The 14097-nt window shown below is 37.8% G+C and overlaps 1 protein-coding gene across 1 annotated transcript; it reads right to left on the minus strand.

Annotated features, from left to right (window-relative positions):
- Nucleotides 1-1797: 1797 nt before the first annotated feature.
- On the minus strand, nucleotides 1798-10970 carry LOC113759247. Its single transcript, XM_027301815.1, has 10 exons — nucleotides 10602-10970; nucleotides 9944-10188; nucleotides 8483-8810; nucleotides 7999-8240; nucleotides 5821-5871; nucleotides 5115-5367; nucleotides 3340-3558; nucleotides 2897-3141; nucleotides 2362-2689; nucleotides 1798-2239 (listed from the first exon to the last, which is right to left on the minus strand). Exons 1-10 carry the CDS (start codon nucleotides 10815-10817, stop codon nucleotides 1997-1999), a joined length of 2370 nt encoding a protein of 789 aa, XP_027157616.1. The 5' UTR covers nucleotides 10818-10970; the 3' UTR covers nucleotides 1798-1996.
- Nucleotides 10971-14097: the final 3127 nt, after the last annotated feature.

Below are 14097 nucleotides of genomic sequence, written 5' to 3' on the forward strand. Positions count from 1 at the left end.
ACGATCCGATCAGTTGGCCCCCGACCCAATAGTTTAGTTGAGTCGCTATCCGGTCTGAGTTTAATAACATTGCCATACGGGAAGAACAAAAGAAACAAGTGGTCATTCCAACAACAACAGGAAAAGGAAAAGGCTGATAATCATGTACGCCTGAGAATACGAACAATAATAAACAACATAAGAACTAACCAGGAAGAGACAGATTTCTTGTACATCAGCTGCAGCAAAACGTCCGGACAGAAACTCAAAAGACCGGTTCCCTAATTTACTTGAGCATGAATGTATTTTATACTCATTCATCCGACCATTTGATGAAGCACACCAATTCATCAGGCTCATGCGAAGAGAACACGCAGCAGCAAGGAAAGAACAAAAATCCACCGCACCGCTAAATTTTTAATTGGAAACTGAGCCTGAGAAAAATGCAGTTTTGATACCCGAACTTTAACACGAGCAGTTTTAATTTTCAAATTTTGGACAAAAACAAATCTAGTACCCACTTTTTTAACTATTGAACGCATTTAATACCCTTGACGGATTTGTCCCGAATTACTACCGAAAAAAATTATGTGATAGTCATATGTCCGGTAACTATTGTATAAAAAATGCCAAAAAAATGTAAAATTTTCTTCTGACATTAAGTTATCACGTAAAATATCCTTTTGCTACTAGATACTAAGTTTAAGGACTAATAATTTTATCAATTAAAATATTCTTCTGACACTAAGTACTAAGTTTAAGAACTAATAATTTTATCAAAAGGATATTTTACATTTTTTTGGTAATTTTTTTATTAACAGTTGCTAGACACGTGACTCTCACGTAGCAATTTGAAAAAAAATTGTTAAGAGTACTAAATGTGCTTAAAAGTTGAATCGTACAAAGTTTGAGGACTAAAAATGCTCATCTGTCAAAGTTTGAATATTAAAACTGTATTTTTCTCGATTGAGCCATGTCATAATACAGCGGCTGTCTGAAGGAGCTGGACCAAAGCAAAAGACCATAAAGTCAACTCTATTTGTTGTGGGTAATTAAAGTGAAATCCAAGGGTCAGATGGTCAGGAAAGAGGCACTAATCAATTGCAGCCAAAAATATGTGCAATCGTAGCAAGCCATCAGCTTAAAATGTATATGAAATGACCAAAGAATCCACACACTAATGGTGTTGATAGGGGACAAAAGTCAGTATTCATCGTCTGCTACTTTGTACGTTGCACCTGCACATATTCCCCGATGACTGTGGCACGTTCATCAGGACTACAAGTTGAGCTGAGCAGGGAGAAATGATTAACGACGGGTAGTATTGAAACTTCAGGGCATGTTTGAATTGATTCGAATTCGATAGTCTATGAGGTGAGATGAGCACAATCGGAAGGGAGGGACCTGAGATCTTAGTTATGCCATTTTCACCGACGGTTGATTTTAAGCCAGAAAAGAGAATTGCAAAGCAATACAGGTTTCCGATGGAACTACTTATAGAGGGAATGAATCATAGTACACTGGCCGACTTAAGTAATTAAACATAATCGTTGATTCCTTCTAAAATGGATAAAAGAAAAACTGTCTTGCCTTCTAATGCGCCCCCCCCCCCCCCCCCCAATTAGGGTAAATATGATCTCTTAAAGACGGGGAAATATTATTATTAGTTTTAGTAACATATTGGGCCACTAATTTTTCAGTCACTTCCATCTGTATACACTTTTTACGTCACGTTTTAGAGTATTGATATTACCCAAGAACAAAAGCATAATTTACTTATCTTTGATAGTACCAGAAGATCAACGAATTAAGAGAGTATAATACTATTGATTTGTAGTCACGTTTCATTCTATAGTTGTTCGTCTTCATGGAACTGTAAATTCAAATGGAATCTTGAATCTAGAGCACAAAATGTAGTGTACTTGGATACATTGGAAGAGCTGCCCAGGAAGGCACGAAACAGGCGCCCGAAACAAAGATCATAAGCAGCTCATTATTATATATATGGGGCATGCAATTAGTGCAACTTGAGCTGTTCCAAGGTGGGCTTCTGATTAAGTCTGGAACTTCGTTGCAGCTGCACATATTCCATGTACTTCATTTGACCATATGCGGGTGGAGTTTCGCGCAGTAGCGGTGGAGCTGGTGTGACAATGGTGTCGGGTGATGGACCATTGGCCACCACCAAGGAAATTCTTGTCTTCTCGTTATTCAAAACGGCTCTGTGCCAGACGCTCTTGTACTTTCCGTTGCTTATTATCTGTTAATGACCATCAAATTCACAAGTATAACATCAGTCTCTTCTTTCTGATTGATTCACGTTGTTCTTTTTAATTTTTTCCTTAAATATCTACATGTTCAAACTATATAATTCGAACTTACCTCGAGCTGATCCGCAGTGTTGACGAAAATGGCTCCCGGAATGCCAGTAAGATGAAACCACTTTCCCTTATTCTGTACCTCGAGGCCTTCAACTCCATTCTGAAGAAGAAAGGTCAAGAGGCCAGGGTCTGTGTGGGGTGGAATGCCTATTGCTAATTCAGGCTGAGGACAGGGAGGATAGTAGTTTGCGGCGAAGATTTGAGTACTCGAGTCCAATTCCATTGCTTTCTCAATGTAATCTTCTTCCAGGCCAAGGCTTTGTGATATCCCTCTAAGTAATTTCCTCGCCAAATCTCGGGTTCTCCGAGAATATTCCAGTACAATGTCACTACAATAGTAGAGGAGTCAATGGTTTTTTTATGAGCAGAAAATTAGTGTAGCAGTATGCATTAGTCTAGTGATTAAGATTGCGATTAACCCCAAAACTTAAAGGTCTTGAATTCAAATCCCATTTCCACTTCTTAAATCCCATTTCTCGTGCTTCGGATAACAAAAAAGTGTAGTAGTAATAAGTAAAAAGAAAGAACATCTCTACCTCATTTCTTTGGGTTTAGTGGGACAGTGATACTCTGGATGCACCAAAAACCTCAAATAATCCCTCCATAACTTGACTTGCTGGTTGGAATCATTGCCATCAATGGTGCCAGACCTGACCATGACGGGATAGAAAGGGTGTTTGCTGTCAAATTGCAACTTGTCCTCCTCCGGCATATCAAAAAACTCATTACACGCATTAAACAATGCACTGATCAAGTTTTCCGGTATGCCATGATTTACCACCTGCATGGATGGAGATACTCAGGCACGTCAACCAAACCATAACTAGCTAGCATATGTAAAGAGCAATATTGGTACAACAAGCAAGACTCGTAAGAGAGCATTTGCGCATGGATATTCTCAAGGAAGAGCATATGTGTAAAAGATTCATGATTAATGCTAATGAGTTCAATGGAGAAGAGAAGAGAGTTGGTTAATTACCAAGAAGAAGCCCCATTCCTCGCAGGCTTTACCAAGGTCCAGGATTACTTTGGCACGTTCATCAGGATTAGTTGAGCTGAGCAGCGAAAAATCAATGACGGGAAGTGAAACGTCAGGTCCCGTTTGAATGGATTCTTGGGCATCCTTAAAATGAGCAAAATCAGAAGGGAGGGACTTGAGGTCTTGTGATTGAACAAGGGTTTTAATGCTGGCCATTTTTCAGCAGGATGGTAATTATTAGCAAGCGAGGCTGGAATAATGGCAAAGGAGATGGGAGATTTGAGTCAGGAGTCAGGAGTGGCAAGCATGAACGGAGGATGTGTACCTATTTATGTACAGCGTCGGGCGCTGGACGAATTTGACTGTCAAGTGTCAGGTGTGCGGGGTTTGGGAATTAGTAGGTACCTGAGACAGCATAACATAACATAACAGCCTCCCTGGTCAATAATTTATTCCTATCTCGCTTTGAATTTCATTTTTCAGCTTTGTCCAGCACTAGGACTCATCTAGAATTCTAGATACTGATAATTTCGAATGGCCGAGACGGAAGAGTATATATTTAACAAACAAAAAACTGCAAAAAAAAAGTTTTGTAGGGAATCAGAAGCAATGAGCTCACTCACTTGTTGTATGATGTATCCCTCACAGTCACATTGTCGATGGGTCATCAAGCTGGTAGGTGAGATTTTATTAGTCTCATCCATCTCTGAGACGTGACATGTTTTTAGAGAACAAATTCCAGGCCAACAAAGGCGTGCTTTGAATTTTGGGATTTTTCTCCAACCAAGAAAAACCGAAAATTTTCGTAAGGAATTGTTCAATAACAAAAGAGAAACGTACCTAGTCTAGTAATAAAGTGCCACTTTGTTTGTGACTAGAAGGGGTGATTGTCAGTTTAGGTCGAGCAACTCGCGTACGAGAGGCTTTCACAATAAGGGTCCGATTAATGCAGGAGGCAATTAGAAAATGTCAAAAATGGAAAGCTGTATTTCTGCATCCCGATTTTAGGTTTGTAGGTCCCTCCATACACCCATTCTAGAAGCAACGTAACTCAATAGCGGTTAAAAAAAATGGATCATAATTGGTGTACTATCGTCAACTTTGATCAAAGTGCGAACCCAATTCGCCGGCAAGCGCAATAGAATAATATATAATTCCTCGAGTCAATTAATTTCACTCTCCACTCTTTAACTAAAACTTCCCTGAAAAAAAAAAATAAAATAAAGAGTGAATGGCCCAAAAGGTCACTAAACTATTAAAAATAGCACCTTCTGGTCACCAAACTTTTTTTGTGGCCGAAAAGGTCACTAAACTCGCAAAAACTCTCCGGCAGAATCATTTTATCAAATTTCAACGGTTCCTCATCCGGTGGCATGGGCAATGTGGAGTGGAGGAATATAGTAAAGGGGCAAAAATGTCCAACAAAATATGGTAAACCTGTTTTTCCCTCAAAAGACGTGCCTTAGATCTAGAAATTCGGTGACTGCTCAGATGTGGCAAGAGTTGTAGATTAAGATGGATGAATTATCTTCGGCCGGGCATCAAGAGAGGAAACATCACAGCAGCTGAGGAGGACCTCATTATTCGACTCCAATCCCTGCTAGGCAATCGTTGGTCACTCATAGCTGCAAGATTGCCTGGTTGAACTGACAATGAAATAAAGAACCATTGGAACACTCGTCTGCTTAAGAGACTCCACAAAGGAGGAATCCAGCCCCAAAATAGAATTGATGGCCCTTAAGAAGCAGGGAAAGGGCCCTGAAGTCGAGGCCTACCGCTATAGAATTGATGGCTCGGCTGGTGCATTCCTTGAGAGTGGCATCCAAAGATCGGAGCTGTGGATCGGCTTGGCAGGCGGCTTCGTAGGAGCTCAGATCCGGAGGCAACATCGTTAGCTTTTTCCCCATTACTACTACTATGGTTGCTGTGACTGGAGTTGCTGCCTTCTCGTTGCGGTGGGGTGAGCGTGCTCGGTCCCTTGGTTTTGCTAAATTGACTACCCATTTGAAAACTGGATGAATCCCAACTCTGAATCAGCTGTTTTTGCGTGTCTGTGTCTGTGAAGGTGTTTGCGGAGGAGTTTACTACTGTTTTTGGGTGGGTTATTTTCTATTTTCATTTGGTTTACAGGCAGTCACAATCACCCTTTTTACCGCCGAAGAAGATGAAGTAAATCTCATTAGGTTGGTGGTTGGTCAACTTTGGGAATTAAACAATCTATTGTTCCAATAGCCTTTTGGACATTTTTGCCCATATTAGAATATTCGTTCAACCCAAGTGCTTTTGTCACCGGGTGAGAAACCGTTGAAATTCGGTAAAATGACTCCGCCGGAGAGTTTTTGCGAGTTTAGTGACCTTTTCAGCCACAAAAAAAGTTTGGTGACTAGAAGGTGCCATTTTTAATAGTTTAGTGATCTTTTGGGCCATTCACTCTAAAATAAAAGGACTATACTTAAACTTGGCTAATTCCTTAGATTATACCTGCAAAAAATAACCCACGAATTGTTGCTCTGACAAGTTGGTCTTCCTAAGCTATTGTAATAAGCCCGGCAGGATAGAATTTTTTTAATAAACTCTGACGCTACCCTCGATCAAATCCAAAAAAAAAAAAAGGCTGCCCTGTTGTTTGCAGAGGTTATACTTGTTTTGCAGGAGTAGGATAGGATAGTTTTGTAGGATAGAAACACGAGCCTTCCTCCCCATCCATGTCCGCTCTGTCTCTCTCTTAGGTTAGTACTTCGCATTAAGTATTTCTTTTCCATTCTATACCCTATTTTTTGGGGTAGATTTTTTTTTTGTTTTTGCAATTAAGTATTTTTTTTCCATTTTAACATTTAGCAAATATTTATTTATGTTTTTATAAAAAAAAGTTTGGGTGATTTTGCTTTTGTTCACCACCACGTTTTAAGGCAAATCTGTCAATTCATGAGTCACAACTTTTTTTTTTTAACAAAAAAGTGATTCATGTTTACCAACGGACCGACATGTATTGACAATATCTAACTAGACTAAGAGGTCAGTTGAATTGCACTTCTTGAAGAGTTTTTGGGAAATAATTACTATAACATATTTTTTTAAGATGTAATATATGCGAGATAAAAAAATGGTTACAAAAAGTATATAAAAGAAATATTCATAAAAAAATGTAAAATTTTTCCACAAAAATTAACAATCAAAATAAGGGCTAAGCCATTGGATAAGTATTAGAAGTCAACACATGTTGGCTCACTTAATAAGAAATGACAACATCCTTTGAAAAATTGCGTACTTAAATTTTGCTACTGAAGATTGTGAGAAATGTGCCGATGGATAATATATAAATATTCAAACTATTTTTACAAAAATAAAAAAAGAATAAGTAGTGATAACGTTTCATGTACAATTCAAGCAATAAGTTAAACTTTTGCATGACATGACAAAAAAAATAGAATTTATTTGTTTGTTTGGAAATCCGGTTAGTTGAAAAAAATTTAAGGAATAGCCTAACCCGATTTTTCGCCCATTCCCAGCACATGTTGCTCATTCTTTCCAATTTAGCAATTGGGAGGCCTTTGCAAAAGCTTTAGCAAATGGGAAGATTGCCTGCCGTGTTTGTTCTTTACCTTTTTGGGGAAAAAAAAAAACCTTAAGGCAAGCACGGCAGGTTTGGTTGTTGCAATTATTGGCCAACTATTGGCTACCGTGGGCTTTTTCAATTTAAAAAAAAAAAAAAAGTGTAGGTTACCTGCTATGTTTGGTCAGCACGGTAGGTATAGTATGAGATATCAAAGTAACATTTCATAGAATTTTTTTTCAACTATAATTTAAGGAATTAGCCGTTAAACTTTCAGTTTAGTCTTTAAACTTTAGAATAAGACGCTTTAATCTCTAAACTATCAAGTCTATTTCACTTTAGTCCCTAAAGTATATAACTTATTCCACTTTAATCCTTAAAATATAAAATTACTTTTATTTTTGTCCATAAATTATTTTCACTTTAATCTAAAATCTGTTCCACTTCCTCGACAGTCTTACTTAAATGGGATAAAATTTATAATTCAGGAACTAAAGTGTTTCATTTCAAAGTTTAAGGACCAAAATGAGTGTTCGGGGATAGTTAAATGGTGCAAATTGGAATTAACTCTGATTCCCCCGAAGAGATCAATTTATTTGCTCGCTTTCTAGGATCAAACCGCCTTTACCGTGCATGAAGTTGCCCACATATACAAGATACCTTCAAATTGATGAATATGATTGGGGCTGCAGCCCCTCAATCACAAAGACCCTAGCCCTAAAAATCCCGAAAAATCGAATTTCCAAAAGTATGGTTCGAAATACATAGAGTGGAAGACACATATATAAATATATATATATATAGAGGGAGAGAGAAAGTAGGTTAGCTGGGAGGGAGGAGAATCCAAGTGGACGAAAAACTCTTTCACAAAAACACAGTAGTACAAGTCCAATAGTACTTATTTATCACTCACTGTCGTACGAGGAAAAAAAAAAGAAATACATCTATGTTTTTCCTCCAGTGAGTTTTAGTAAGTGGAGGAGGAGGAGGAGCTCGTCAGCTAGCGTCCAATATCTCCCGCCTCGTTTACAAATGTAACAAATGCAGTAACAAGGTGGAAAGAATGGTGGAAGAAAGGTAGCAGGACGACAGGAGGAAGAACAAACTAGTGCAGCTTGAGTCGATCCAAGAGGGGCTTCTCGTGAAGTCTGGTCACACGCTGTACATTCACGTATTCCATGTACTTCATCGGACCGTATGCAGCCGGAGCTTCGCGCAGCAGCGGTGCGGCTGGGGTAACAATTGTATCAGGTGATGGACCATTCGGCACCACCAACGTAATTCTGGTCTTTTCGTTATTCACCACTGCTCTGTGCCACACACTCTTGTACTTCCCATTGCTCAAAACCTGGTGGTAATAATTTTAAGTTCATAAACAAACAAACCCCCAAAAAAAAAAAAAAAGAAACACGCAATTGAAAATTTTATTATTTATGCATTTCTTTTAATCATTGCGTAATTCAAAGCATCAAAGTTTTTTAGCCCATTCTCTCTGCCCTTTTTTTTAAAAAAAATATATATATATTAGGTTTCGTCCATCCAAGAGGTTCAAATTAGAGTAAAACTTGAGCAGTAGTATGCCATCCATACCTCGAGTTGATCGGCAGTGTTGACGAAAATGGAGTTGGGAAGGGCATTAACGTGGAACCACTGGCCTTCGTGTTGGATCTCGAGGCCTCCAACTCCATTTTGCAGGAGAAAGGTGAGGAGGCCATGATCCGTATGAGGAGGAATGCCTATTGCCAATTCAGGTTGAGGACAGGGTGGGTAGTAATTTGCTGCGAAGATTTGGGTACTGTGGTCCAAGTCCATGGCTTTCTGGATGTAGTCTTCTTCCATGCCCAAGCTCTGTGATATTCCCTGCAGTAATTTCCATGCCAAATCTCTGGTTCTCTGAGAATACTCCGATATAAGATCCCTACACCCATTCAAATTAAGTCAAAATGACCCCGTCTGGATTGGAACCCATTACTAGTCAGTTCAGTTTCCATGTACTGGTAACAACATAGAACATATATTTATTTATATATAATAATCTATATAAGTTGCTTTTCATTCTTTTTGTTGTTCCTTTTGCTATTTTTTTTTTTTGAGGTCGCGTGGGTCAACAGAAATAAAGTAGAAAATAAAAGGGTTTGGTGGGCAAGTACGGGACCATTTTTCAGGCAATTGGAGTCAAGTGGTAGTGCAATTTTTAAGGATAATGGTGCAATAAAATCAATTGACATCAGGTCAATTTCACACTTCCGTGCGTTGTAACTTACTTATTAGTGCAGCTAACAAATCGAGGCCCCGCCACAAGTGACGCAACAGCAGAACTTATGAGTCACTATAAGTCAAATCATACCTATTATTACTATTCCTATTTAATACTAACATAACAAGCTTCTGTAAAACACTTTCGTAATCCCTTGGGTCGGTCAGAAGAATATGGATGATTTATAAATGATCATCCAGAAGATTGGTATTGCTTTAGTAGCGAGTGTATTTGGATAGAGTATTATTTAAGATGTCATCTGGAATAATTATTGTAATATTTTTTATGATGTAATATACGTAAAATAAAAATATGAGTAAATCATATATATATTATATATACTATCACGATTTGATTCATGATATATGTGCAAAAGTTAAATTTCAAATTCAAATTTTATATAGTTGTTATTCATCCAACGTTGACAGTGTAAATACTGCCAGTGTAGAAAAGATTAATTCTAAAAATATCGTTCGAGAAATTAAAAAAAAAATGCATTGAAAAACAAGTGTTGACTTCTGATCTAATTATTCCATTTTAAAAACTTGACCAAAAAAAAAAAAGGCATTTTGGTTTTGTCTTCTTTTAAACAATAGAAAGTTCATTGTATCCACTTCATTTTAGGTGGGGGAGGGGTTGGCAAGGGGTGAGGGGATCCACTATATTTGGATCATTCTGCCAATAAATCGGCTCATTACTACTAGTAGCGAGCAAATCATCTACGTAACTTTTCACAGGGGAATCACGATTGTTGACACGGGAAAGGAAAAACTATGATGGGATGGATGGTTTACCTGAAGTCTTGGGGTTTATCCGGGTAGTAAAACTCCGGATGCACAAAGAACCTTAGATAATCTCTCCAGAAGAGGACTGTTTGGTTGGATTTATCGTGAATTGTACTGCCGGACCTGACCATGACCGGATACAGGGGATTTGTGGTTTCGAACTTGAGCTTCTCCTCCTCCGGCATGTCGAAAAACTCATTACACACGTTAAACAATGAGTTGATTAGGTTTTCCGGTATGCCATGGTTTACCACCTGCATGCATCTTATATTTCATCATCCAATTCAATCAAATCATGGGACCCAAGATATGCTATGCAACACTAGTTATATGCATGCCGGACCAAGCGATTAATTATTCATTGGTTCAAATATATATATGTATATAATTTTTACATCAGCAAAGTTCATGGTGGTGAAGGAATATGATGGTTTTCTCAAAGGAGTATTATAGAAGCAAAGCGGTGAGAGGAGGACAAAACAAGAAAGACGACAACGGTGGCAATTGAACTCCCTCTCATTCTAAAGCGAAAAGGGGGAGAAAAAATTCTTTTACGAACTACATTGCATTGGTTGGAGTATGAAGATTCAAACAATTCTCGAGTAGGATACGCAGTCTATGTTTGCTAGATACTTTATTCTCATGAAGGGAGAAAAAGAGAGTGTACCATGAAGAAGCCCCATTCCTCGCAGGCTTTTCCGAGGTCCTCGATGACTTTGGCACGTTCATCAGGATTGGTTGAGCTGAGCAAAGAAAAATCAATCACGGGAAGCGAAACTTCAGGGCCTGCAACAATGGATTTTTGGCTGTCTTTGAAGTGAGCATAATCAGAAGGGAGGGATTTGAGGTCTTGAGATTGCACGAGTGCTTTAACGCTTGCCATTTGGGTCGTCAAGTAAATATGCTTAGTTAACTGATCAAGCTGGGAACCGCAAACTAAGCAAACTGAGCTAAGCAGTAGTAGGATGGCGGTGGAAGAATGGCCCCCAGGCCTGGCTCAATTTATAGGTGCAAAACTAGTAGACTCAGTAGTATATCTCGGGTCTCAAAGTGTGAGCGCCCGTTGCCCTTGGCCGGCGGCTGTTTTGATACTTTTGTGTGGATGGGTCCTACCAACCCCACTTACCCACCTACCAGATTTTTTCAATTTAAGACCTCTTAGTATACTAACCTTCCAATATTTCCCTCTAATTCAACCCTTCCCCCCATATTTCAATCCCGTTGGTCCTGAAAGAGCATAAATAAGATAGAGAGCAGGGTATCAAAGATTTTGAAATAACCATTTTACTCTGAAAAGGACTAAATTTGACCGGTGAGATGCAATGTTTTAAAACTCGGATCAGTAAGTAAACTAATGAGGTATTTGGGTCGCGGTTCAATTGGTTTTGATCGGTTTAACCTCGATTCAATGTTATTTTAATAAAATATATAAATATACGTGTACAACATAAGATATCACGTGGACTAATTTAAGAGATCAACTGATAAAAACATAAATATTTTTCAAAGAGCTTACACCTTCAAAGATAAATTTTAGTGATTAGTCTTTAGACTTCAAAAAAATTATTCTTTTTTTTTTCAGTCTAATTGACAAGAGCATAAAACTGTCATTTCATGGTTCGTTATGATTCACACGGTTTTGATCAATTCTTAAACCTAACCAATCTAAAGTATGAATCAAATCAAAGTCACGACCGATTCACAATTCGATCGATCTGATTCGATTTTCAAAACATTGGCGAGACCTCGAATCCCTGTTTTGATGGGGCAATTGCTACCTCGAAGTAACTCGACAAAAATATTCGAAAAGTTTGATATATCTACCGAGACGACCCAGCACTAAGAGCCAAAATCGTTTTAATAGTGTGTTTGTCCCCGCTAACAACATTAGCCACTTTTATCCACGGATATGATGGAAAAAGAACGGACTTTGTTGTGGAAAATAATTTCCTGCAGCAGGAACCGACGCTTTCGTTCGTTATTCACAGAGGGAACACCAAAATTGACCTTTTGTTCGCAAGGCAGATCTCGTTTTTGTTAATGAAACTTCAAAAATATTTTTGGAGATTAATATTTAAATAGGACACGATGATGTATCATCAGTTGTCGTATTTGGAATTTAGATGTGAAAGCGCATTGTAAAGCTGCTAATTTCACTTTCACGTCATTGCAGTAATAAATGCGCTCTATTTATTTTTCCCGGTTGTTTGCTAGCATGAGAACACAGTAGAAAGAACATACAAGAGCAAGTTTCATTGAGCTCTAGTGCTAGTAATCAAGTGAGAATTGTATGTGCTCTTTCATTAACAGCGCGCAGTTGAATGCTGGAAGCCATGCAAGGAAAGTTTTTATCCATTAAATAAAATTAAAAAAAAAAAAAGGAAACACGACCACCATAATAAGGGCCGATCAAAACACCATCATTATGGTACACCAACGACGAAATTCATGAATACAAATATTTTTAGAATAATTTGAATATAAAGCCAAGTGATCAGATGTTGACGAGTATTCGTTTCTTAGTGACACTACTCAATTATTACTATTTGTCACGTTGTAGCGTACATGCTTACACATCAAATTATTTGAACCCGATCCTGAATGTTATAATAACCTCTTTTTTAAAATTTAAAAAAAATAACTTTTGGGTTTTTACTTTTTAGTAGTCGATTCTGCTAGTTCATTTGAACTAACTCAACTAAGCTGCTGGGCTACAGATCAACTTGGAAATTTATCCGGCCAGCAGCGTAGCCTAATTGAAAAGACCATAGCAGTAACCATGTCCGTCCGACAACGATGCACGCTGTGGTAATTTGATTCTGACTGCGGTGGCCTGCGAAGTTGTGCCTTTCTTTTTCTTTTTTTCCTTACAATGGAGGGTGAGCGTTATACAGAGACTCATGTAGGTAAAGCAACACCACGAACATCAATGCAGGGGGGGTCCCTGGGATTAGTCATTCTCGTAGCCAAGCTCCTTCCCACATCTAGAAGTTGTGCCTTTCTAGATGAAGAAGAAGTGATGCAGGTTCAAAGTCCAAGTAAATCATGAAAGAGGCACCCTGACAACCACAAGTTCGCACCTGGTTTTCAACTTAAAAATTTGGTTGGTTGGATGGTGATACTGAGGCAATAGATTCATTTGAATGAAAAACTTGGAAATGATCACAAAGTCAAAATTTAGAACGAATTGTAAGTAACCACCTACTCCTAGACTAATTAGCCATTAAAAGAGTTTTAAAACTCTATTTGGGTGTAGGTCAAAGAATCAAATCCTCTTTATTACATTTCAAAATCCAGACTTTCCTGAAAATGTTGTCAGCAGAGCAGGTGCTCGTCTGAATCGGTGGTGATTCAGTGGTCTCTGTTGCATATATTTATGCATAATATTATTAGATATTGACTTATAATAGATAAATAAAATTTGACTTGAACTTATCCGTACAAGTAAATCTACATAAATATTTCTTATGATCCCATATATAGTAACAACCTTTTTTATTTTGAGGGATCGGAACATGCAACCTATAGTTAAAAATTAACTCGATGTTGAAAATAATTAGCACATTCTACTGAACCATTTTTTATACCCTTTTCTTTGAATATAATTCATTCTCATAAATTTGGATAAAAAAAATACTTCTTAAAAACTTTTTAGATTTTAATTTCATGTAACAAAAGTAAATTTTTGTTATTGTGATAGTTTAAAATGTAAACCCGTGCATAGCATGCATGAGTCAAAATACTTAGTAAACAGTAGTCTAGAACCATGGAAATGGTATGTGTTGCAGACATTTATAGCACTCAGCCGCCGATTCCTTCGATAAGCTAACAACATGGATCAGAGTAAACTTTCTTCTTTTTATTTCTTTTTTGAAAAAAATTCTAATCAGTAGTGCCTTTTCCACATCATTTTACTTGTATTAGTTAGTCACACTCGAAGACTTTTGACTTTTGTTACGAGAAATTAAGCAGTAGTAGTATTAATTTGATGGAAAAATCCCATGGAGTCCAGGTTGTGCAGATCACATAAATCTCGATCAGTAGAACTAATTGGTCAAAGACAATTTTGAACTCATTAATTAAGAACTCTGACTGAAATGATGATCCAAATCAACATTAGAAAGGTGAATCGTAGAATCCTACAACTGGGATCACAACTCTTT

This window comes from Coffea eugenioides, chromosome 2 (genome assembly GCF_003713205.1).
Source record: "Coffea eugenioides isolate CCC68of chromosome 2, Ceug_1.0, whole genome shotgun sequence".
Classification (NCBI taxonomy): Eukaryota; Viridiplantae; Streptophyta; class Magnoliopsida; order Gentianales; family Rubiaceae; genus Coffea; species Coffea eugenioides.

Bases quoted from the DNA above. Each gene is read 5' to 3' on its own strand.
- LOC113759247 (XM_027301815.1), bottom strand. From the start codon at position 10,817: ATGGCAAGCGTTAAAGCACTCGTGCAATCTCAAGACCTCAAATCCCTC. The intron at 10,189-10,601 runs GTACACTCTCTT...AGATGCATGCAG, and splicing joins AGGAATGGGGCTTCTTCATG to GTGGTAAACCATGGCATACC. The intron at 5,872-7,998 runs GTTTGTTCTTCC...TTATTACAATAG, and splicing joins GATCGACTCAAGCTGCACTA to CTTAGGAAGACCAACTTGTC.